Source organism: Mercenaria mercenaria, chromosome 9 (genome assembly GCF_021730395.1).
Source record: "Mercenaria mercenaria strain notata chromosome 9, MADL_Memer_1, whole genome shotgun sequence".
Lineage (NCBI taxonomy): Eukaryota > Metazoa > Mollusca > Bivalvia > Venerida > Veneridae > Mercenaria > Mercenaria mercenaria.
Window position 1 is genome coordinate 44,171,070 of NC_069369.1, and position 24,576 is coordinate 44,195,645.

At 38.1% G+C, this 24,576-nt stretch overlaps 1 protein-coding gene across 1 annotated transcript in view; it reads right to left on the reverse strand.

Annotated features, from left to right (window-relative positions):
* The window catches only part of LOC123546154 (structural maintenance of chromosomes protein 3-like), a 446,003-nt gene that overhangs the window by 188,195 nt on the left and 233,232 nt on the right, over positions 1–24,576 (reverse strand). Inside the window, exons 16-18 of the mRNA XM_053551316.1 lie at positions 13,206–13,366; positions 5,480–5,621; positions 1,300–1,450 (exon numbers count right to left, since the gene is read on the reverse strand). Coding sequence (XP_053407291.1) covers positions 1,300–1,450; positions 5,480–5,621; positions 13,206–13,366 — 454 coding nt within the window. The remainder of the gene's footprint in view (positions 1–1,299; positions 1,451–5,479; positions 5,622–13,205; positions 13,367–24,576) is intronic.

Sequence of the window (24,576 nt, forward strand, 5' to 3'; positions counted from 1 at the left end):
CTAATCTGCATGTTCAATCATCCTATGAAGTTTCATCATTCTGGGTCAAGTGGTTCTCAAGTTACTGACCGGAAATGGTTTTCAATGTTCGGGCCCCTGTGACCTTGACCTTTCACAGAGTGACCCCAAAATCGTCAGAGGTCATCTACTTTGCATGTACAATCATCATATGAAGTTTCAACATTCTGGGTCAAGTGGTTCTCTAGTTATTGATCGGAAATGGTTTTCAATGTTCAGGCCCCTGTGACCTTGACCTTTGAAGGAGTGACCCCAAAATCAATAGGGGTCAATTACTCTTCATGATTCAACATTCTGGGTCAAGTGGTTCTCTAGTTATTGATCGGAAATGGTTTTCAATGTTCAGGCCCCTGTGACCTTGACCTTTGACGGAGTGACCCCAAAATCAATAGGGGTCATCCCCTCTTCATGACCAATCATCCTATGAAGTTACAACATTCAGGGTCAAGTGGTTCTCTAGTTATTGATCGGAAATGGTTTTCAATGTTCAGGCCCCTGTGACCTTGACCTTTGACGGAGTGACCCCAAAATCAATAGGGGTCATCTACTCTTCATGACCAATCATCCTATGAAGTTTCAACATTCAGGGTCAAGTGGTTCTCTAGTTATTGATCGGAAATGGTTTTCAATGTTCAGGCCCCTGTGACCTTGACCTTTGACGGAGTGACCCCAAAATCAATAGGGGTCATCTACTCTTAATGACCAATCATCCTATGAAGTTTCAACATTCGGGGTCAAGTGGTTCTCTAGTTATTGATCGGAAATGGTTTTCAATGTTCAGGTCCCTGTGACCTTGACCTTTGACGGAGTGACCCCAAAATCAATAGGGGTCATCTACTCTTCATGATCAATCATCCTATGAAGTTTCAACATTCTGGGTCAAGTGGTTCTCTAGTTATTGATCGGAAATGGTTTTCAATGTTCAGGCCCCTGTGACCTTGACCTTTGACGGAGTGACCCCAAAAACAATAGGGGTCGTCTACTCCAGCAGCCCTACAACCCTATGAAGTTTGAAGGTTCTAGGTCAAATGGTTCTCCAGTTATTGCTCGGAAATGAACTGTGATGTACGGACGGACGGACAGGGCAAAAACAATATGTCTCCTGGGGGAGACATAATTAATTATTTGATAGTAGGTATGTAATAAAAAGTTCTCGTTAACTCATTCTTTGGCGGATAATATTGCGCTCCTCTGCAGAACTTGTGCATATATCCACATACAAAGTTAATAACCTATAACTATATTTTCTCTTGACCACAATGGTTTCAGTTTAAAACCTACCATCTAATGTAATACAATCAAGGTTCTGTGTTCTAGCTATCTGTGTGGCCACTTCCATACTTCTACAGATCAATGTTTTAGAGAAGACGTGTTTTAAAGCAGGACCGTATTTATCATCATAACGAAGCTTGCTGATCATTGGTATTGCATCCTGAAATATAAAAGTAAAATCTTTGTACAGGTCAGATGTTAAATTTACTCCACATGATCCTGTTAGATGGGGCTAAGCATCTACATGAGAATAAAGTATCTCCACTTTGTTAATTCTCTACAAAATACCAGAGATTGTTTTTCACAAAAACATATGTCTCCACATAAATTGTTAAATGTCACAAATTCAAGGCCTTAACACTTCAGGCAAAATCAATAAACCATAACATTCAAATGATATACACAACAAGAGTTTGTAACAGTTAACGAACCCAACCTAGGGAGGTTTTTCACAAAACAAAATGCATGCCAACACAACATCTTCTAAGTAAGAGGGGCAACATATTAACAATGTAAAGTTTTTTAAATTCATTAATTCATCACTTTCCTCTTTTTTATACAGGTACAGGTATTCAAATAAATTGAAATGAAACAAGAAATCTAAATTAGAAATCAAAGGCCTGAAGGGCCTGAGTCGGCTAATGATTGATGTACTGACAGTATAGTCTACCAGTTTCAGTTTGTTTTTAGTTTTTTTCTTAAAATTTCATAACACAGCTCGATATTTACCCAAAATATTATATCCGGATACGATTACACTTTTCTCCAGTTTCAACAATATATTTTACAAATTGTGATGATACGAAGACATTTAGCAGCAATTGGCAGTATCTGACATTGAAGTTTACGGTTGAATTACCTCTTATTTAAATCTTTTCATAAAAAAGTTGTTTCATTTCGTGAAAGCAGCCAAACATAGACGATCTACTTTCGATTTCAAAAACTACAAGAAAATACAATTTAATGTTTCACCGATTTGTTTATTTCTCGAAAAATAAGAATTAAAATCATTTTTAATATCAGTAGTAACTAAACAAACCAGTAAGAGCTTCTTCTTCCGATAATTTATCCGTTTACTGACTGCAAAATTCAACCCACGCAAAGTTTATAGAAATCATACGATGCGTGTTTACGTTCAATGTGGGAGAATTAAGGCTGATCGGCTATGTTACCTAACGCATCCAGACGATTCAGATTTTGTTTTTAAAAAAGCATTGTGTGCGTTTCTGTAATTTTATATACGTTTTTATACGCTTAGAAATTATTATTATTTCTATACGTAATTTATGCTAATACGCATCTTATCTGGAGCCCTGTGGAACTATTTTTTGTCTTTCGCTGGATGTTACCCAAGCTTTGTAAGCCTGCGCAATTCTTAAAATGCACATTTATGCTTAATGAGTTACATTCGAGTATTGCACAATTACAAGTCATAAATATGACAGATTACATCGTATATTGGTCATAGCAAAGGGAATTGACACAACTTAACTTCATTCATGCAGTGAACTGTTTGAAGTTTGAGAAATCTAATGGAACTACATCCCTTCACGTGTTATTCGGTCCATTTAGAGAATAGCTGAACAGCAAGGACTCGTCAAAAGGCTTTCAGCCTTTAGCCGACTCAAAAAATCACTTATAGTTTGCAAAAAACACAAGTCTCTAAATTAATTAGATGTAGTAATCATTTTAATATAACTGCTTCTTTTCTTTATTATTGAACTCTCAAACAATAGCACAAACAAGTATACAAGTATATAAGTAAAACATTAAGTTTCATTAGGGTTAAATGTCATATAGCCAAAGAATTATACTATTTTGCTAGTCTGTTGTATCATCATAACTTGATTAATCTATACCTTGACTGATTGACAGTCATTAGATATCTAAGGGTCAATAAAATATTCTGCTGTTCAGTTGATGTATCAATAGATAGTGAGAGGTAACTGATACCAGATGGTTTCCTTATATTTAGAAACCTCATCAAGGAAAGAACCAATTAAAATGAAGATACAATGTTTGGCTGCTGAAGCTCAAAAAGTAGTCCCAATTTTTTCCGTCTCTTTTGCTATTATAATCAACTGTGCAAATTAAATCAGTAAATACATGGACAAATCCCCCTTGTACTGTACATACAGATATTATTAGCACTCTAAATGTTCAATTCAGTACTTATAGTATACCAAAGGAAATTGCCCATGAATATTAAAATTTGAACGAACTGTAAACAGGAAGTTCTTTCTTGGAGGAAAACAAAATGGAGATAAACTTTGTTGCTAGAAATTTTAAAATGTTTCTTAGACATTGAGTAAGTCTCTTATACTACTTTATTTCAAATAGTAATTTAATTCAGAACTTAACAAGATTAGAAAATATTAGATGGAAACAGGAACTTTATCAATCACAGAGACTTTCACCTGATTACAGTTCTTTTTGTCAGGAATTTACTAACATTAATGCCTTTAAGCAGCAATATATTTATATCTTTTAGAAATTTAATTTTTTTTTTCTTGTAGAATTTTTAGGTAATTAATACTTTGACTGCTATATATCTATGGCTTTACAAGACTGTCCAAACACTTACATCACAAAAATATTTTTCAGAAAAAATGTTTATCAGAAGTATGTCCCAGTTTCAAATTTGGCCTATGGAACCATCAAGATAAACATTCTGACCAAGTTTAGTGAAGATAGGGTGAAAAATGGGGCCTCTAGGCTGTTTACAAACTTTTCTTTTGATTTGACCTGATGACCGAGTTTTTGACCCGATATGACCTAGTTTCGGTCCAGGCCTAGAGATCATCAAGATAATTATTCTGTGCAAGTTTGTATCAAATCAAAGCATAAATGAAACCTCTATATAGCTGAAAAGGCCAAAATAGAAAATTTTCCCCCTTTCAGGGGCAGCAACTCTGGAACCCATGATGGAATCTAGCCATTTTCGAAAGGAACCGAGATCTTATTGTGACTCAAGTTGTGAGTAAGTGTGGTTAAATTCAAAAATAAAATGTCAATTCTATCATGTTCACAAGGTAAAAATCACCAAATTTTGCCTCTTTTAGGGGTCAATTCAGGGCCGTAACTCCGGAATCTATGATTGGATCTGACAGATTCATCATGGAATCCAAGATTTATTGTTGTTGAAGATATTCTGCAAGTTTTATCAAATCAAACCATTAATGAAGTCTCTACATAGCTGCAAAAGCCAAAATAGCAACTTTTGGACCTTTAAGGGGCCATAACTCTGGAACCCATGATAGGATCTGGCCAGTTTTTGAAAGGAACCGAGATATTATGCCAATACAAGTTGTGTGCAAGTTTGATTAAAGTTGACTGCAAAATGTGGTCTCTATTGTGTTCACAAGCCAAAAATAACAAATTTTGGCCCTTTAAGGGGCTATCACTCTGGAACCCATAATGGGATCTGGCCAGTTTTCGGAAGGAACTGAAATATTATGCCAATACATTTATTTATTTATTTGGGCTTTACGGTGCACCAACACAGTATAGTTTATTTTGGTTTCATATCTCATTTACATCGAAATAAAAACATGAGGTATGGAACCAAAATTTGTATACCTGCTGGAATCACAGAATTACAGCAAAACCAAGTGTTAAGACCCTATTAGTTGCCTCTTACGAACCTGCAAGGGTAAGGCAGTGGTTCCAATTCTTTTCATATACAGATTGTCCCAGAACCACATGGGGCTATGTCAATACAAGTCGTATGCAAGTTTGATTAAGGCTGATTGCAAAATGTGGTCTCTATCTTGTTCACAAACCAAAAATAGCAAATTTTGACCCTTTAAGGGGCCATAACTCTGGAACCCATGATGGGATCTGTCCAGTTTTCAAAAGGAACCGAGATATTATGCCAATACAAGTCGTGTGCAAGTTTGATTAAAATTGATTGCAAACTGTGGAGTCTATCGTGTTCACAGGAAATTGTGAACGGACGACAGAAGACAGACGGACGTCAGGTGACCACAAAAGCTCACCTTGTGACTACGTGACAGGTGAGCTAAAAACAAGAAAGTAGATCAGTAGGTCAAGGTCACAGTAATTACTTGGGATCGAGCAGTCACAAAAGCTCATCTTGAGCCTTTGGCTCAGGTGAGCTAAGAACAACACAATTGTTCAAGTTGTTGCAGCATAAAATTTGGCTGAACCTTGAGCACTTGCAACTCACATTGGTTTCTGGGTAGACTGTATCCCTGTTATCCAATCTGTTGAGAGGCATGAAGGTTACCTCTCCTGGCAAGTGTTGTCTATTCATCTCTTTCAATATTGCTGTTCCAGTCTGATCACTGTCAACAATGTGGTGAAATAACCTGAAATAAACAACTTATTAAAACCTACTCTAAATAATGCAGACTTTATTGCAGTCTAATCACATAAAGAGTCTTGCCAGAATTCTGCAAAACCTACACCTTTTCTTTCCACGAAGTTATAAGTATCTCACAACTAAATATTTGTAACTTTACAAAAAAGTGTTTATCAAAATAGTAAATGAGTAATTGAGTTCCATTTGTTCATAATTTGGTATAAGTCCATGAAGAGATATCAAGCTTACATGACAGGTATACAGACAATGAGACAACTGGAATGACCTAACTAATACCCCTGTCACACATACGGCACAGATAGCTACGTCTAGCCACGGATAGAAACGTAGTCATCTGTATCTCAAAGTAATACTTATCAACCCGTACCAACACTTGGTCAAAACGTATTCAAGACTCGTCCCAAACTTGCAAGTTTCTCCAACTTTTGAACATGCACAAGATAATCCTAATGAAAACGCTGGCTACACGTGGCCTATTTATATGAAACTTACCGACCAGTTACTAAACCTTAATGCGACCGTAGTCATGCGTATTGATCCGTAGCTGAACGTACCGTATTTACCCTAAGTCTTGGGACACCCTTAAAATCTGGAAAAATAATTATTTTTCTTGTCCCTAATTTTTCGGACATGTATTTTCTCAGCATATTTTCGTCCCAAAGTGTTGGGACTATGGTTGTGACTGATTCAAGATGTAAGTCAATACCGTTATTATACATTGTATGGTTTTGTATCGATCAAAATGTCAAATAATTATAAGAACCAAAGATTATTTTTTTAACATTTTCGTGTCGTGTCTTTTGACAGTAAAGTGTTTTTTTACCATACCAGTTAAGTGTTGTATATTTTTTTTTACTGCAGCCAGGAAGTCCGTTTTCCGTTAGTTAGTTATTTTTATTTACCACTGACTGGAATTTACCCGCGAATCGTACAGCTATCAAAACGCCATGCCGGTAATTTTCCATTCCACGAGCACGTGCGACCTATCGTAATGTCTAACTTACAACGCCGTTACTTTTGTGTATTGACACGTATACAAAAAACGCGCGTCACACATTCATTTTTTTATTTTATCGCTTCAGATTTTCAACGTAGATTGAGAAGTAATATAATTTGAATTCTATAACGATTTTAAAAAGGTATCGACAGAAATGTAGGCAAAATTCTATAAAAACGGTCGAATTTTCATAAAATTACTTGCAAAATTTCAAACAGCGCGATCCTAAATACTTATTTCTTTCTAAAAGTAAATAAATGATGCAAACTATAGGCATAAAATTCAGACTTTTGACCAGAAAGTGCAAAAAACAGAATAGAAAAATCTTAAATAATGAAAAAGCGGCAGCAATTTAAAAATATGAAGTAAAACGATTTTTGGCAAACAGATTTCTGTTACGTGACCTCGTGAACGTAAATAGAAAATCGGGACGCGGTTTAAAACAACAAAAACAATGATGTTGTTGCGTTTTTTAATAAGTTTTGAATGAATCTTTGTGCATGTACGTATGTATTTTTTGACACGACACTTTATAATAAGATATTCTTCTCAAACCGTTTTGAAATTTCCTTGAGGGCAAATAGGTCACAGAGGTAAGATATCCGCTATTATAGTTTGACACGTTTACCTGTCAGTTTATACGGGATATTACACATTCACTTTAACAAATTAAAAAGAAGTTTTTTTCATTGATTTTCACAATACTAGATCTACTTCTCAGCTCTTTAAAGAACCGAGGCGGTACGATCAAACAGTGATGTACAACTTGGCGCGAAAACATGACGTAATGACGTAATGCCATGAAAATCTCGGGGAAACTATACCGCTTTGATCTCCACTTCTAATGTCATGATACCGACACACTTTTAGCTCTTTGAGGGGGTGTTAATAGATGATGAAAACAAGGCCAATTACTTTGTTTATCAACAGAATAATTACCGATAATCAACGTTTATTTTTTCGCTTTCAACACGGGTGGGTGGGGGATGTTACCCGATGACCGAGAATTGTGTCCATATTTTTGGGACACTTTTCAAAATAATTATTTTTCGGGAAATAAGTCTTGGGACAGTGAAAAAAATAATTATTTTATGCTGTCCCAAGACTTAGGGTAAATACGGTACTTAAGCGTAGTTCACTGCAGACCCATCCACGCGCTGGGCAAGTTGCCAGGCGCAGTAAAACGTAGTACGCCGTACCTATCCGTACTTATTCGCGTCCTGTATCTTTTTGTTCCCAATTAAAAACAAGAGGGCCATGAAGGCCTTGTATCGCTCAACTGACCTACTGACCTTCAGATCATCAAGATTAACATTCTGACCAAGTTCCATTAAGATGTGGTCATAAATGTGGCCACTAGAGTGTTAACAAGCTATTTCTTTGATATGACCCTGTGACCTGTTTTTGACCCGACATGACCCAGATTCGAACCTGACCTAAAGATCATCAAGTTTAACATTCTGACTAAGTTTCATGAAGATACAGTCTTAAATGTGGCCTCTAGAGTGTTAACAAGCTTTTCCTTTGATATGACCTAGTGACCTAGTTTTTTAAATTCTAAGTAAAAAGGGGCATAATTCATGAAAAATTGGTGTCAGAGTTATGCACCTTGTGTCACATGATGTGGGTGATGAGGTGGAACATCTATTTTAAGTTTGAATCAAATCCATTTTGTAATAATTGAGATTTAGTGAAAATACATCAAAATCAACCTTAAATTTAAAGTAAAAGGGGACATAATTCATAAAAAATTTATGTCAGAGTTAAGCACCTTATGTCACATCATCTGGGTGATGAGGTGGAACAACTATTTTAAGTTTGAATCAAATCCATTTAGTAATAACTGAGATATAGTGAAAATACAACAAAATTAACCTTAAATTCTAAGTAAAAGGGGACATAATTCATGAAAACTTGGTGTCAGAGTTATGCACCTTGTGTCACATGATGTGGGCACATGATGTGGGTGATGAGGTGGAACATCTATTTTAAGTTTGAATCAAATCCATTTAGTAATAACTGAGATATAGTGAAAATACAACAAAATTAACCTTAAATTCTAAGTAAAAGGGGACATAATTCATGAAAACTTGGTGTCAAGAGTTATGCACCTTGTGTCACATGATGTGGGTGATAAGGTGGAACATGTATTTTAAGTTTGAATCAAATCCATTTGGTAATAACTGAGATAATAGATTTCGGGACGCGACGGGACGGGACACGACAAAACTGCCTCCTATATACCCCCCTCAAACATGTTTGGTGGGGGTATAACAAGAGGACCATGATGGTCCTGAATCGCTCACCTGTTCTCACATGACCCAGTTTTGAGTATGACGTCGTTATTTCTATTATTTGACATAAAGACCTAGTTTTAGAGCTCATGTGACCCAGTTTTGAACTTGACCTAGATATCATCAAGATAAAAATTCTGACGAATTTTCATGAAGATCCATTGAAAAATATGGCCTCTAGAGAGGTCACAAGGTTTTTCTATTATTTGACCTATTTACCAAGTTTTCGAAGGTACGTGACCCTGTTTTGAACTTGACCCCATGAAAAATGTGACCTCTAGAGTGGTCACAAGCAAAAGTTTACGCACAGACGGACGAAGGACGCTGCGTGATCACAAAAGCTCACCTTGTCACTTTGTGACAGGTGAGCTAAAAACAGCTTAGTGGAAAAAGGGGAATAATTTTGGAAAAATGCAAAGTAGAGTTATGGGACCTGCACAGTGCATGTCAGATCATGACAATGAACAAGTGTGTAAAGTTTCAATCCTTTCTCATTAGTGGATACTGAGATACCAGCTCACATTAAAAAAACTTAACCAAATCAGGACGCCGACGCCAATGCACGGGCAAGTCCAATTTCCTTACATACAAAAACTTAACGAAAAACAGCTAAGTCGAAAAAGGGGAATAATTTAAGAACAAGAGGACAATGATGGTCCTGAATCGCTCACCTCTTCCCACATGATCCAGTTTTGAGTATGACGTCGTTTTTTCTATTATTTGACATAGTGACCTAGTTTTTGAGCTCATGTGACCCAGTTTTGAACTTGACCTAGATATTATCAAGATAAAAATTCTGACCAATTTTCATGAAGATCCATTGAAAAATATGGTCTCTAGAGAGGTCACAAGGTTTTTCTATTATTTGACCTATTGACCTAGTTTTTTAAGGCACGTAACCCAGTTTCAAACTTGACCTAGATATCATCAAGGTGAACATTCTGACCAATTTTCATGAAGATCCATTCAAGGGTACGGCCTCTAGAGAGGTCACAAGGTTTTTCTATTTCAAGACCTACTGACCTAGTTTTTGATCGCAGTTGACCCAGTTTCAAACTAGACCTAGATATCATCAAGATAAACATTCAGACCAACTTTCATACAGATCCCATGAAAAATATGGCCTCTAGAGAGGTCACGTTTTTTCATTATTTGACCTACTGACCTACTTTTTGATGGCACGTGACCCACTTTCGATCTTGACCTATATATCATCAAGATGAACATTCTGAACAATTTTTATAGAGATCCATTCACAAGTATGGCCTCTAGAGAGGTCACAAGGTTTTTCTATTTTTAGACCTACTGACCTAGTTTTTGAAAGCAGATGACCCTGTTTCGAACTTGACCTATATATCATCAAGATGAACACTCAGACCAATTTTCATGAAGATCCATTGAAAAATATGGTGTTTAGAGAGATCACAAGGTTTTTCTATTATTTGACCTACTGACCTAGTTTTTGATGGCACGTGACCCACTTTCGAACTTGACCTAGATATCATCAAGATGAACATTCTGACCAATTTTCATGAAGATTTCATGAAATATATGGCCTCTAGAGAGGTCACAAGGTTTTTCTATTTTTAGACCTACTGACCTAGTTTTTGACCGCACGTGACCCGGTTTCGAACTTGACCTAGATATCATCAAGATGAACATTCAGACCAACTTTCATACAGATCTAATGAAAAATATGGCCTTTAGAGAGGTCACAAGGTTTTTCTATTATTTGACCTGAGCTAGTTTTTGAAGGCACGTGACCCAGTTTCGAACTTGACCTAGATATCATCAAGGTGAACGTTCTGACCAACTTTCATGAAGATCTTGTGAAATATATGGCCTCTAGAGAGGTCACAAGGTTTTTCTATTTTTAGACCTACTGACCTAGTTGTTGAAGGCACGTGACCCAGTTTCGAACATGACCTAGATATCATCAAGGTGAACATTCTGACCAATTTTCATGAAGATCCATTGAAAATTATGGCCTCTAGAGAGGTCACAAGGTTTGTCTATTTTTAGACCTACTGACCTAGTTTTTGACGGCACATGACCCAGTTTCGAATTTGACCTAGAATTTACCAAGATGAACATTCTGACCCATTTTCATAAAGATCCCATGAAAAATGTGACCTCTAGAGATGTCACAAGGAAAAGTTTACGCACGGACGGACGCATGCACGGACGACGGACACTGCGCGATCACAAAAGCTCACCTTGTCACTTCGTGACAGGTGAGCTAAAAATGCAAAGTAGAGTTATGGGACCTGCACAGTGCATGTCAGATCATGACAGTGAAGAAGAGTGTCAAGTTTCAATCCATTCCCATTGGTGGATTCTGACATACCAGCTTACATTAAAACAAGAGCTGTCACTAATGGTGACAAATGCCCCCGCAGCACCTTGACCTTTGACCTGGTGACCCCAAAGTCAGTAGGGGTGGTGCACTCAATAAGTACTATCAGCATGTGAAGTTTGAAGGTCCTGAATGAAGTGGTTTGCATGTAATGGCCTTCATGCAAAAAGTTAACGTTGGCCCCTGTGACCTTGACCTTTGACCTTGTGACCCCAAAGTCAGTAGGGTTGGTGTACTCATAAAGTACTATCAGCATGTAAAGTTTGAAGGTCCTGGGTGAAGTGATTCGAAGAAAAGTGCCTTCATGCAAAAAATTAACATTGGCCCCTGTGACCTTGACCTATGACCTGGTGACCCCAAAGTCAGTAGGAGTGGTGTACTCAATAAGTACTATCAGCATGTGAAGTTTGAAGGTCCTGGGTGCAGTGGTACGCGAGTAAAGTGCCTTCATGCAAAAAGTTAACGTTGGCCCCTATGACCTTGACTTTTGACCTGGTGACCCCAAAGTCAGTAGGGGTGGTGTACTCAATAAGTGCTATCAGCATGTGAAGTTTGAAGGTCCTGGGTGCAGTGGTTCGCGAGTAAAGTGCCTTCATGCAAAAAGTTAACATTGGCCCCTGTGACCTTGACCTTTGACTTGGTGACCCCAAAGTCAATAGGGGTGGTGTACTCAATAAGTACTATCAGCAGGTGAAGTTTGAAGATCCTGGATGCAGTGGTTCGCGAGTAAAGTGCCTTCATGCAAAAAGTTAACGTTGGCCCCTGTGACCTTGACCTTTGACCTGGTGACCCCAAAGTCAGTAGGGGTGGTGTACTCAATAAGTACTATCAGCACGTGAAGTTTGAAGGTCCTGGGTGCAGTGGTTGGCGAGTAAAGTGCCTTCATGCAAAAAGTTAACATTGTGACTAACGAACGAACTAACGGACGGACAGTTGAAAACTAATATGACTAATTTACCAAGTGAGCTAGTTTTTGACCCTACATGACCCCGAGTCGAAATCATACAAGACTTCATGATACCAAACATTCTGACTAAGTTTTATGAAGATTGAATCAAAAATGTGGACCCTAGTGTTAACAAGCTTTTCCTTTGATATGACCGGGTGACCTAGTTTTTTTCCCCTTACATGACCCAGATTCGAACTTTGCCTAGAGGTCATCAAGATAAACATTCTGACTGAGTTTCATGAAGATTGGGTCATAAATGTGGCCTCTAGTGTTAACAAGCTATTCCTTTAATTTGACTGGGTGACCTAGTTTTTGACCCACCATGACCAAGATTTGAACTTGGGTTAAAGGTCATCAAGGTAAACATTCTGACCAAGTTTCACGAAGATAGGGTCTAAAAAGTGGCCTCTAGAGTGTTAACCTTTTCCTTTGATTTTACCTGGTGACCTAAATTTTGACCTGGTGACCTAAATTTTGACCCCAGATGACCTAATATCGAACTCCTCCATGATTTTATTGAGGGTAACATTCTGACCAAGTTTCATTAAGATTAAGCCAAAACTGTTACCTCTAGAGTGTTAACAGTCAAATTGTTGACAAAGGAAGACGACGGACTGATGGAGGAGGGACACAGGGCGATCACAAAAGCTCACCTTGAGCACTTCGTGCTGTGGTGAGCTAAAAATAAGATTGCAACAAGAGCTGTCACTAATGGTGACAAATGCCCCCTGCCTTGACCTTTGACCTGGTGACCCCAAAGTCAGTAGGGGTCGTGTACTCAATAAGTACTATCAGTATGTGAAGTTTGAAGGTCCTGGGTGCAGTGGTTCGCAAGCAAAGTGCCTTCATGCAAAAAGTTAACATTGTGACTAACGAACGAACGAACGGACAGTTGAAAACTAATATGCCTCCCTTTGGGGGCATAAAAATATGGGAAAAGAAAGTTCCATAAACCGCAACACTATACAACTAACCTTCCCCCTGCTGTGACCTCTACACATGTAAAGAATGTCTTGTCACATTCAAACATTTCAATGAGTGTTCCATAATAACCACTGATGAGATCATGATTTACATTACGGTCTCGAAATGACTGTAACACTTTTTGGACACTGTTGATACCATTCAATGTTGCCTACAAGAGAAGAATACAGTTCTTATTTTTAAATTATTAACAACATCATCTCTAAATTTCATTCTATAAAAATAATACAGTAAATAGTTTTCAAATTATCTAGGTTTTCATGTAACAGGTAGAGAGAATCAGGATTCTTTTAATGTTTCTGAATTCTGAATGTTATCTTTTCTCCGTACAACAAGAATTTTTAACAGAGTTACCAACGTCAACAGCCTAGGGACACTTTTCACAAATCATATTGCATGCCAAAACAACATACATGTATTCTAAGTAATAAGGCAACATACTAACAATGTACATAAGTCATAACTATATATCATATAATTCAAGATGACATTATAAAGGTTGAAAATGTCTGGAAATCTATAATTGGTGAATGCTTTCAAATGCTAATATCTCCATATTAAAGATTTAATGTGATTGTCTTTTTAAAATGTTAAGGAAAATAAACAAGAGTGCCAGAATGTCATAATATATGCCCGTCACAGCAAATTTCTTTACACTACCACCTGTAGTTGCATATTGAATTATTTTGGCTAATTATAAACAAGAGGTCCCTGTAGGCCCTGAAACGCTCACCTGACCTAATTCTAACCCCTGATAACTAGCTTTTCCTATGATTTGACATACTGACCTAGTTTTTTGACCACACATGAATCCGAACACGAAACCCCAGGTGCACAACTACACATGCTGACCAACATTCCTGTAAAGTTTTGTGACTATGTCAAATACTTTTGGAGCTACGCACGACACAACATTCTCGGAAGGATGGACAAGAGCAAATCTATATGCCCCCACCACTCATTGGAAGGGGGGGGGGGGGCGGACGAAACAGCCTCTATTGCATACACAAGGTTTTTCTTTGATTTGACCTAATGACCTACTTTTGAACCCCAGATGACCCATTTTCAAACTCGACCTAGATTTCATCAAGGCAATTATTCTGACCAAATTTCATGAAAATCAATTGAAAAATACAGTCTCCATCACATACACAAGATTTTTCTATAATTTGACCTAGTGACCTAGTTTTTGACCTCAGATGACCCATATTCAAACTCGACCTAGATTTCATCAAGGCAATCATTCCCACTAAATTTCATGAAGACCAATTGAAAAATACTGCCTATAGGTTTTTCTTTGATTTGACCTAGTGACCTAGTTTTTGATCCCAGATGACCCATTTTCGAACTTGGCCTTAATTTTACCTAGGTAATCATTCTGACCAAATTTCATGAAGATCAGTTGAACTAGAAATGTGTCCATAGGACACAGATGCCCCAACTACATAATAAAGGACACAAATTTTTTCCTAGGTCAGGGGCCATAACTCCTACAATACTGAATGAATCCGGACGAGAAACCCCAGGTGCACAACTGCACATGCTGACCAACATTCCTGTAAACTTTGGTGACTCTAGGTCAAATACTTTTGGAGCTACGCATGACACAACATTAAAATGACCAATTTTTAACTAAATCAGGAGCCATCAGGGATATAAATTAACACTCGGACCCTATTAGCCATCTGGGCTCTTTACAGGCAAATTCTAGGGGCCCAGCCTAAAAGTTAGGGGCCCAGCTATTATTAGCGGAAAAATATACTAACAGTGGTTTAGATCGGCATACTTAATAATAAGTCTTGTAATCTGCTTCCTGCCAAAATACATCAATTTCTTAAATATAATTACAGAACACTCATCAAACTCACACTGAAAAGGAATGTTGTAATCAACCAGTGCATGACATGTTCTAAATATAGGACATAGCCTCTCAAACACAGACGCACTTATTGTTTGAATGAGTTTTGCAGCACTAGAGGATTTGGGTTGTTTATGGGCATTTTGATAGAGGCTGCACGCTTATGGACATCTGAATTCTAGTATTTTGTTACATTGTCGAGTTACAGGACTCGCAACTCGTAACGAAATTATTACTTGTACAAAAAGTACAAACCATGTTGAGGTCGGTGTTCTATGCAGCCGCGGTCTGTTAACAGCCCATTTTTCATTAAAAGTCCTCATTGGCCTTCAGGTCTTTTAATAATCCTGATAATATTTGAATATTTCCTTTTGTCGCCGCGACCGGCCGTTCTAAGCTCTTTAACAACCTTCAATAAACCTCTACTTTCTAGTGCTGTATTTCTATGGGCGCAGCCATTGTTAGTGACGGAGTAAATGATCCGCGTATTCCGATTGGTCGTAGTATATATCGGTAATTTTAATTGGTCGATTAAAGTGACGTAGTGCATATTAATAAGACAGTCTCGGAAAACCCCAGAATATTGACATTAGGAGAATCCAAAGCCATTCGCCGGCTGGGCGACTATTTTGGAAAATTGACTTGACCAGCTTCAAATCTGGTCGCACTGAGCGACTGGGCGAGTGTTAATTTATATCCCTGGGCCATAACTCCTACACAACTGAATGAATCCGGATGCGAAACCCCAGGTGCACAACTGCACATGCTGATCAACATTCCTGTAAACTTTGGTGACTCTAGGTCAAATACTTTTGGAGCTACGCGCGACAAAACATTAAAAAGACCAATTTTTTACTAAGTCTGGGACCATAACTCCTACACGACTGAATAAATCCTGACGCAAAACCCCAGGTGCACAACTACACATGCTGACCAACATTCCTGTAAAGTTTTGTGACTCTAAGTCAAATACTTTTGGACCTAGGCGCGACACAACATTCTCAGACGGACGGACGGAAGGACAAGGGCAAATCTATATGCACCCCCCACCCCCAAAGTGGGGGGAATAAAATACAGCCTCTATTGCATACACAAGCTAAATGTTGATAGATGACAGACAGACAGACGACGAACGCCGGACATCAAGCGATCACAAAAACTCAGGTGAGCTAATAAAAGGGAAGTAATTCAAACAAGAGCGCCGCCAAGTGGGGCAATATACGCCCGAAGGGTTACATCAGAGGATGGGAGCAAAATTTAAAGAACTTGACTATTGAAGCCAAACGGACAGGAACAACAAAAAGAAGAAATCCAAACAAGAGGACCATGATGGTCCTGAATCGCTCACCTCTTCCCACATGACCCAGTTTTGAGTATGACGTCGTTTTTTCTATTATTTGACATAGTGACCTAGTTTTTGAGCTCATGTGACCCAGTTTTGAACTTGACCTAGATATTATCAAGATAAAAATTCTGACCAATTTTCATGAAGATCCATTGAAAAATATGGTCTCTAGAGAGGTCACAAGGTTTTTCCATTATTTGACCTATTGACCTAGTTTTCGAAGGTATGTGACCCTGTTTTGAACTTTACCTAGATATCATCAAGGTGAACATTCTCACTAATTTTCATGAAGATCTCATGGAAAATATGGCCTCTAGAGAGGTCACAAGGTTTTTCTATTTTTATACCTACTGGCCTAGTTTTTGACCGCACGTGACCCAGTTTCAAAAATGACCTAGATATCATCAAGGTGAACATTCAGATCAATTTTCATGAAGATCCATTGAAAAATATGGCCTCTAGAGAGGTCAAAAGATTTTAATAATTTTAGACCTACTGACCTAGTTTTTGACCGCAGTTGACCCAGTTTCAAACTTGACCTAGATATCATCAAGATGAACATTCAGACCAACTTTCATACAGATCCCATGAAAAGTATGGCCTCTAGAGATGTCACAAGGTTTTTTTATTATTTGACCTCCTGACCTAGTTTTTAAAGGCACGTGACCCAGTTTCAAACCTGACCTAGATATCATCAAGGTGAACATTCTGACCAATTTTTATGGAGATCCATTCACAAGTATGGCCTCTAGAGAGGTCACAAGGTTTTTCTATTTTTAGACCTACTGACCTAGTTTTTTACCGCACATGACCCTGTTTCGAACTTGACCTAGATATCATCAAGATGAACATTCAGAATAATTTTCATACAGATCCCATGAAAAATATGGCCTTTAGAGAGGTCACAAGGTTTTTCTATTATTTGACCTACTGACCTAGTTTTTGATGGCACGTGACCCAGTTTCGAACTTGACCTAGATATCATCAAGATGAACATTCTGACCAACTTTCATAAAGATCCCATGAAAAATGTGACCTCTAGAGTGGTCACAAGCAAAAGTTTACGGACATTCAGACCAACTTTCATACAGATCCATTGAAAAAATATGGCCTCTAGAGAGGTCACAAGGTTTTTCTATTATTTGACCTACTGACCTAGTTTTTGATGGCACGTGACCCACTTTCGAACTTGACCTAGATATCATCAAGGTGAACATTCTGACCAATGGCCTCTAGAGTGGTCTCAAGGTTTTTCTATTTTTTGACCTACTGACCTAGTTTTTGACCGCACGTGACCCAGTTTCGAACTTGACCTAGATATCATAAAGATGAACATTCAGACCAACTTTCATACAGATCCCATTAAAAATATGGCCTTTAGAGAGGTCACAAGGTTTTTCTATTTTTTGACCTACTGACCTAGTTTTTGACCGCACGTGACCCAGTTTCGAACTTGACCTAGATATCATAAAGATGAACATTCAGACCAACTTTCATACAGATCCCATTAAAAATATGGCCTTTAGAGAGGTCACAAGGTTTTTCTATTATTTGACCTACTGACCTAGTTTTTGATGGCACGTGACCCAGTTTCAAACTTGACCTACATATCATCAAGGTGAACATTCTGACCAATTTTCATGAAGATCTTGTGAAATATATGGCCTCTAGAGAGGTCACAAGGTTTTTCTATTTTTAGACCTACTGACCTAGTTTTTGATGGCACGTGACCCAGATTCGAACTTGACCTAGATATCATCAAGGTGAACATTCTGACCAATTTTCATGAAGATCTTGTGAAATATATGGCCTCTAGAGAGGTCACAAGGTTTTTCTATTTTTAGACCTACTGACCTAGTTTTTAAAGGTACGTGACCCAGTTTCGACCTTGACCTAGATATCATCAAGATGAACATTCTGACCAACTTTCATAAAGATCCCATGAAAAATGTGACCTCTAGAGTGGTCACAAGCAAAAGTTTACGGACGGACGCACGCACGGACGGACGACGGACACCGCGCGATCACAAAAGCTCACCTTGTCACCTTTCAGACCAACTTTCATACAGATCCCATTAAAAATATGGCCTTTAGAGAGGTCACAAGGTTTTTCTATTTTTTGACCTACTGACCTAGTTTTTGACCGCACGTGACCCAGTTTCGAACTTGACCTAGATATCATAAAGATGAACATTCAGACCAACTTTCATACAGATCCCATTAAAAATATGGCCTTTAGAGAGGTCACAAGGTTTTTCTATTATTTGACCTACTGACCTAGTTTTTGATGGCACGTGACCCAGTTTCAAACCTGACCTACATATCATCAAGGTGAACATTCTGACCAATTTTCATGAAGATCTTGTGAAATATATGGCCTCTAGAGAGGTCACAAGGTTTTTCTATTTTTAGACCTACTGACCTAGTTTTTGATGGCACGAGACCCAGATTCGAACTTGACCTAGATATCATCAAGGTGAACATTCTGACCAATTTTCATGAAGATCTTGTGAAATATATGGCCTCTAGAGAGGTCACAAGGTTTTTCTATTTTTAGACCTACTGACCTAGTTTTTGAAGGTACGTGACCCAGTTTCGAACTTGACCTAGATATCATCAAGATGAACATTCTGACCAACTTTCATAAAGATCCCATGAAAAATGTGACCTCTAGAGTGGTCACAAGCAAAAGTTTACGGACGGACGCACGCACGGACGGACGACGGACACCGCGCGATCACAAAAGCTCACCTTGTCACTTTGTGACAGGTGAGCTAAAAACATTTCTAAATCCAAAAAAAACCCCAATTCTTACCAGGTAAAGTAATTTCAAAAAACATCTAAAAACTGAATGTACCATCCATGTTGTACCACAAAAAAATGGTCTCTGTTTTTCCCTACGGCCAATAATAAAAAAATTTCAAAATAAGCTATTTTTAGTAACAATAAAGGGAAGTAATTCATGAAAAAATTTATTGTAAGAGAACAAAAAAGGGATCTGCCAAATAAAAACAAGAGCACTGCAATGCAGAGCAGTATATACAAAGCAAAGTCATATATGACCTTTGACCCCTAAGTGTGACCTTGACCTTGAAGTAACCATCCAGTACATGTGCTCTGCACGTCGCCTCAGTGTGGTGAACATATGTGCTAAATTTCTTTGAAATCCTTCAAGCAATTCAAGAGTTAGAGAGCGGACACAGCAAAGTCATATATGACCTTTTGACTCCTAAGTGTGACCTTGACCTTGAAGCTAGTCATCCGAAACAAGCCCTCTGCACATCGTCTCAGTGTGGTGTACATTTGTGCCAAGTTTCTTTGAAATCCAGTTCAAGAGTTACAGAGCGGACACGAAACACACTCATATGACCTTTGAACCCTAAGTGTGACCTAGACATTGAAGTGAGACATCCAAAACATGCCCTCTGCACATCGTCTCAGTGTGGTGAACATTTGTACCAAGTTTCTTCGAAAACCTTCAAGCAGTTCAAGAGTTACAGAGCGGACACGAAACACACTCATATGACCTTTGAAATTTAAAGAACTTGACTGTTGAAGCCCAAAGGGCTGGAACAACAAAGGGAAGAACTTCAAAAAAAAATTCTAAGATCACAAAAAAAATATTCAAAGTCAACAAAAAAAATCCTTATCAGGTACAGGTATGTCAAAATACACCCAAAAATTGGATGTACCATCCATCTTGTACCACAGAAAAGTGGTCTCTGTTTTTCCCTACTGCCAATAATAAAAAAGTTTCAAAATAAGCTATTCATAGTAACATAAAAGGGAAGTAATTCAAACAAATATATTGTAATTGAACCAAAAATGATGACCTTTGACCCCTAAGTGTGACCTTGACCTTGAAGCGAGTCATCCAGAACATGCGCTCTGCACGTCGTCTCGGTGTGGTGAACATTTCTGTCAGATTTCTTTGAAATCCTTTAAAGTTTCATCAATTTATATCAAATACTTTTCGAGCTAGGCGCGTCACGAAATTAGGACTGACGGACAAGAGCAAATCTATATGCCACCACAACTCATCATAGGGGGGGGGGCACAAAAATCCACTATTTTGGCTATTTCAAGGGGCCATTACTCTGTAATAAAGGCTAAAATTCTCAAGAAGAATTGCCAAGTGTGCAAGGTCACATTATGATAAAGACTAAAGCAAGGTTTCATTAAAAGTATATTAAATACTTTCTGAGTGAGGCACATAATTAGGTGAAAATGTGCATTTTTTTTACTATTTCAGGGGCCATAACTCTGGAAATAAGGGGCAGTCCCAGATGAAAAATAGGAGGTGCGCAAGTTCATATCATGATAACGACTCATGCAAGGTTTCATAAATTTATATCAAATACTTTTTGAGCTAGGCGTGTCACAAGGTGAAAATGTGCATTTTTGAATATTTCAGGGGCCATAACTCTAGAAATAGGGTGCGGACCAAGATAAAAAATAGGAGATGCCCAAGTACATATCATGATTAAGACTCATGCAAGGTTTCATGAATCTATATAAAATACTTTTTGAGCTAGGCATGTCACAAGGTGAAAATGTGCATTTTTGACTATTTTAGGGGCCATAACTCTAAAAATAGGGGGTGAAGCCAGACCAAAAATAGGAGGTGCGCAAGTTCATATCATGATAAAGACTCGTGCAAGGTTTCATCAATTTATATCAAATACTTTTTGAGCTAGGCACGTCATAAACTTCTGATGGACGGACAAGATCAAATCTATATGCCCCCCACCACTCATGGGAGGTACAAAAAAACCTTCTTTGCTTTGGGGGGGGGGGGGTGTGTGTGACCAGGTGAGGGGAGAGGTGACCCGGTGAGGGTACAAAACTTCACATGTTGATAATAAATATTGAAGGAAAATAAAAAATTGAAAAAAATTTGAGCTGCTTTTGAGAAAAGTGCATGTCTCCCACAACTGCTTAATCATCTAAATAGTAAGTCAGTCTTTATATACTGTTTACTCACTACAAATACACCTTTGAATAGTAAAAAGGCTGATTTTGGGTAATTCATGGGCCATAATTCTGAAGTGCCTAGGCCGCTTTGGATAGTTATCTAACTTGGCCGAGGACTTATGGTCAAACACATTTTGTTGGTGAAGACTGGACTAAGAGCGCATGCACATAAAGGACCCCAAAAGGACTCCTATACTACCAGATTGCATGCACATTCCACTAGAGTGCATGCACATTCATCAAGCCAAAACAACCCCTATACTACTCATCAGTAGTAGTATAGGGTTCGTTTTGGCTTGATGAATGCGCCTAAAATCTGAGCATTTTTCGGTAATTCAAGGACCATAATTCTGAAGTGCCTGGGCCAACTTGGCTAGTTATCGAACTTGGCCGAGGACTTGTGGTCAGACAGACAGACACACATACAGACAGAAGTAAATCAATATGCCTCCCACACCACTGTGTGGTGGGAGACATTAAAATGTTGTTAGTGGAGAGGGTGCAACTTTGCATGGAATGTTTTAGATTTAAAACAAGAGTGCAAGACAGTCACAAAATACGCCAGTCACTTGGCCTAATTCAAGGGGCATAATCCAAGAGTGCCTGAGGCGATTGGGGTGATTATCATACTTGGCCGTGATATTATGCCCACAAACATTGTCACAAAGTTTCGTGAAGATAGGATGAAAACTGTTCGAGTTAGAGAGCGGACAAGGCTAAATTCGCTGTTTTTTCGAGTAATTCAAGGGACGTAATCAAAGAGTGCCTGGGGCGATTTGGCTGGTCATCAAACTTGACCGAGATATTATGCCCACAAACATTGTCAGAAAGTTCGGTGAACATCCGATGAAAACTGTTCGACTTAGAGAGCGGACATGCTTTGGACGCCGCCTGCCTGCCACAGGTGTTCATATAATACGCCCCACTCTTTCAGAGATGATGTATAAAACAAGAGGGCCAAGATGGCCCTAGGTCACTCACCAGAGAAACACATCATAACAGTGTAAACATGTTTGACCTAGTGATTTCATGGAAACAAATATTCTGGCCAATTTTCATTAAGATTGGACCAAAAATGTGGTCTCTTGAGCTTAAACAAGTATTTTCTTAGATATGACCTAGTGACCTAGTTTTTAATCCTAGATGACCCATATTCAAACTTGACCTAGATTTTATCAAGGCAATCATTCTGACCAAATTTCATGAAGATCAATGGAACAAGAGCTGTCCGTAAGACAGCCAAGCTCGACTATTCGAAATATTGCCCCAGAAGCAGGAAAATATTACCCAAAAAGGTTAAATATCAGAAGAGTTTTAAGTTCAAAAGGGGGCAAAATTTGACCAAAATGCATATCAGTTATGGGACTTCCTGCTATCAACTAGTTTTATAACAACGAAGGCACATGTGAAGTTTCAATTCAATATCTGCCATTAGTTTTTGAGATAGAAACTCGCATGTAAAACTTTAACCAGAATTTTCAAAGTCCAAAAGGGGGCATAATTTGTCCAAAATACATGCCCGAGTTATGGGACTTGACCCAGTGAGGTTGGTAATTGATCTAGAAAAAGAAAAAATAAGTTTCAAATCTATATGCCTTTTAGTAATAGCTGTATGTACTTGCACGCAAAACTTTAACCAGAATTTTTAAGTCCAAAAGGGGGCATAATTTGGCCAAAATGAAGGTCAGAGTTATGGGACATGCTGCTATCAACTAGTTTTATAACCCCGAAGATACATGTGAAGTTTCAAATCAATATCTGCATTAGTTTTGGAGATAGTAACTTGCATGTAAAACTTTAACCAAAATTTTCAAAAGTCCAAAAGGGGGCATAATTTACTCAAAATACATGTCAGAGTTATGGGACTTGACCCAGACAGGTTGGTAATTGACCCAGAAAAAGAAATCAAAGGCCTGAAGGGCCTGAGTCGGCTAATGATTGATGTACTGACAGTATAGTCTACCAGTTTCAGTTTGTTTTTAGTTTTTTTCTTAAAATTTCATAACACAGCTCGATATTTACCCAAAATATTATATCCGGATACGATTACACTTTCCTCCAGTTTCAACAATATATTTTACAAATTGTGATGATACGAAGACAGTTAGCAGCAATTGGCAGTATCTGACATTGAAGTTTACGGTTGAATTACCTCTTATTTAAATCTTTTCATAAAAAAGTTGTTCCGTTTCGTGAAAGCAGCCAAACATAGACGATCTACTTTCGATTTCAAAAACTACAAGAAAATACAATTTAATGTTTCGCCGATTTGTTTATTTCTCGAAAAATAAGAATTAAAATCATTTTTAATATCAGTAGTAACTAAACAAACCAGTAAGAGCTTCTTCTTCCGATAATTTATCCGTTTACTGACTGCAAAATTCAACCCACGCAAAGTTTATAGAAATCATACGATGCGTGTTTACGTTCAATGTGGGAGAATTAAGGTGATCGGCTATGTTACCTAACGCATCCAGACGATTCAGATTTTGTTTTTAAAAAAGCATTGTGTGCGTTTCTGTAATTTTATATACGTTTTTATACGCTTAGAAATTATTAGACATGCGTATCTGCATTATTTCTATACGTAATTTACGCTAATACGCATCTTATCTGGAGCCCTGTGGAACTATTTTTTGTCTTTCGCTGGATGTTACCCAAGCTTTGTAAGCCTGCGCAATTCTTAAAATGCACATTTATGCTTAATGAGTTACATTCGAGTATTGCACAATTACAAGTCATAAATATGACAGATTACATCGTATATTGGTCATAGCAAAGGGAATTGACACAACTTAACTTCATTCATGCAGTGAACTGTTTGAAGTTTGAGAAATCTAATGGAACTACATCCCTTCACGTGTTATTCGGTCCATTTAGAGAATCGCTGAACAGCAAGGACTCGTCAAAAGGCTTTCAGCCTTTAGCCGACTCAAAAATAAGTTTCAAAGCTATTTGCCTTTAATTGATGGCTGTATGTACTTGCATGCAAAAACTTAACCAAGGTGTGACGCCGATCCTGAAGCCAGGTTGAGTAGAATAGCTAGACTAAAAATACAGCCTCTATCGCATACAGAAGGTTTTTCTTTGATTTGACCTAGCGACCTTCTTTTTGACCCAAGATGACCCATATTCAAACTCGACCTAGATTTCATCAAGGCAACCATTCTGACCAAGTTTCATG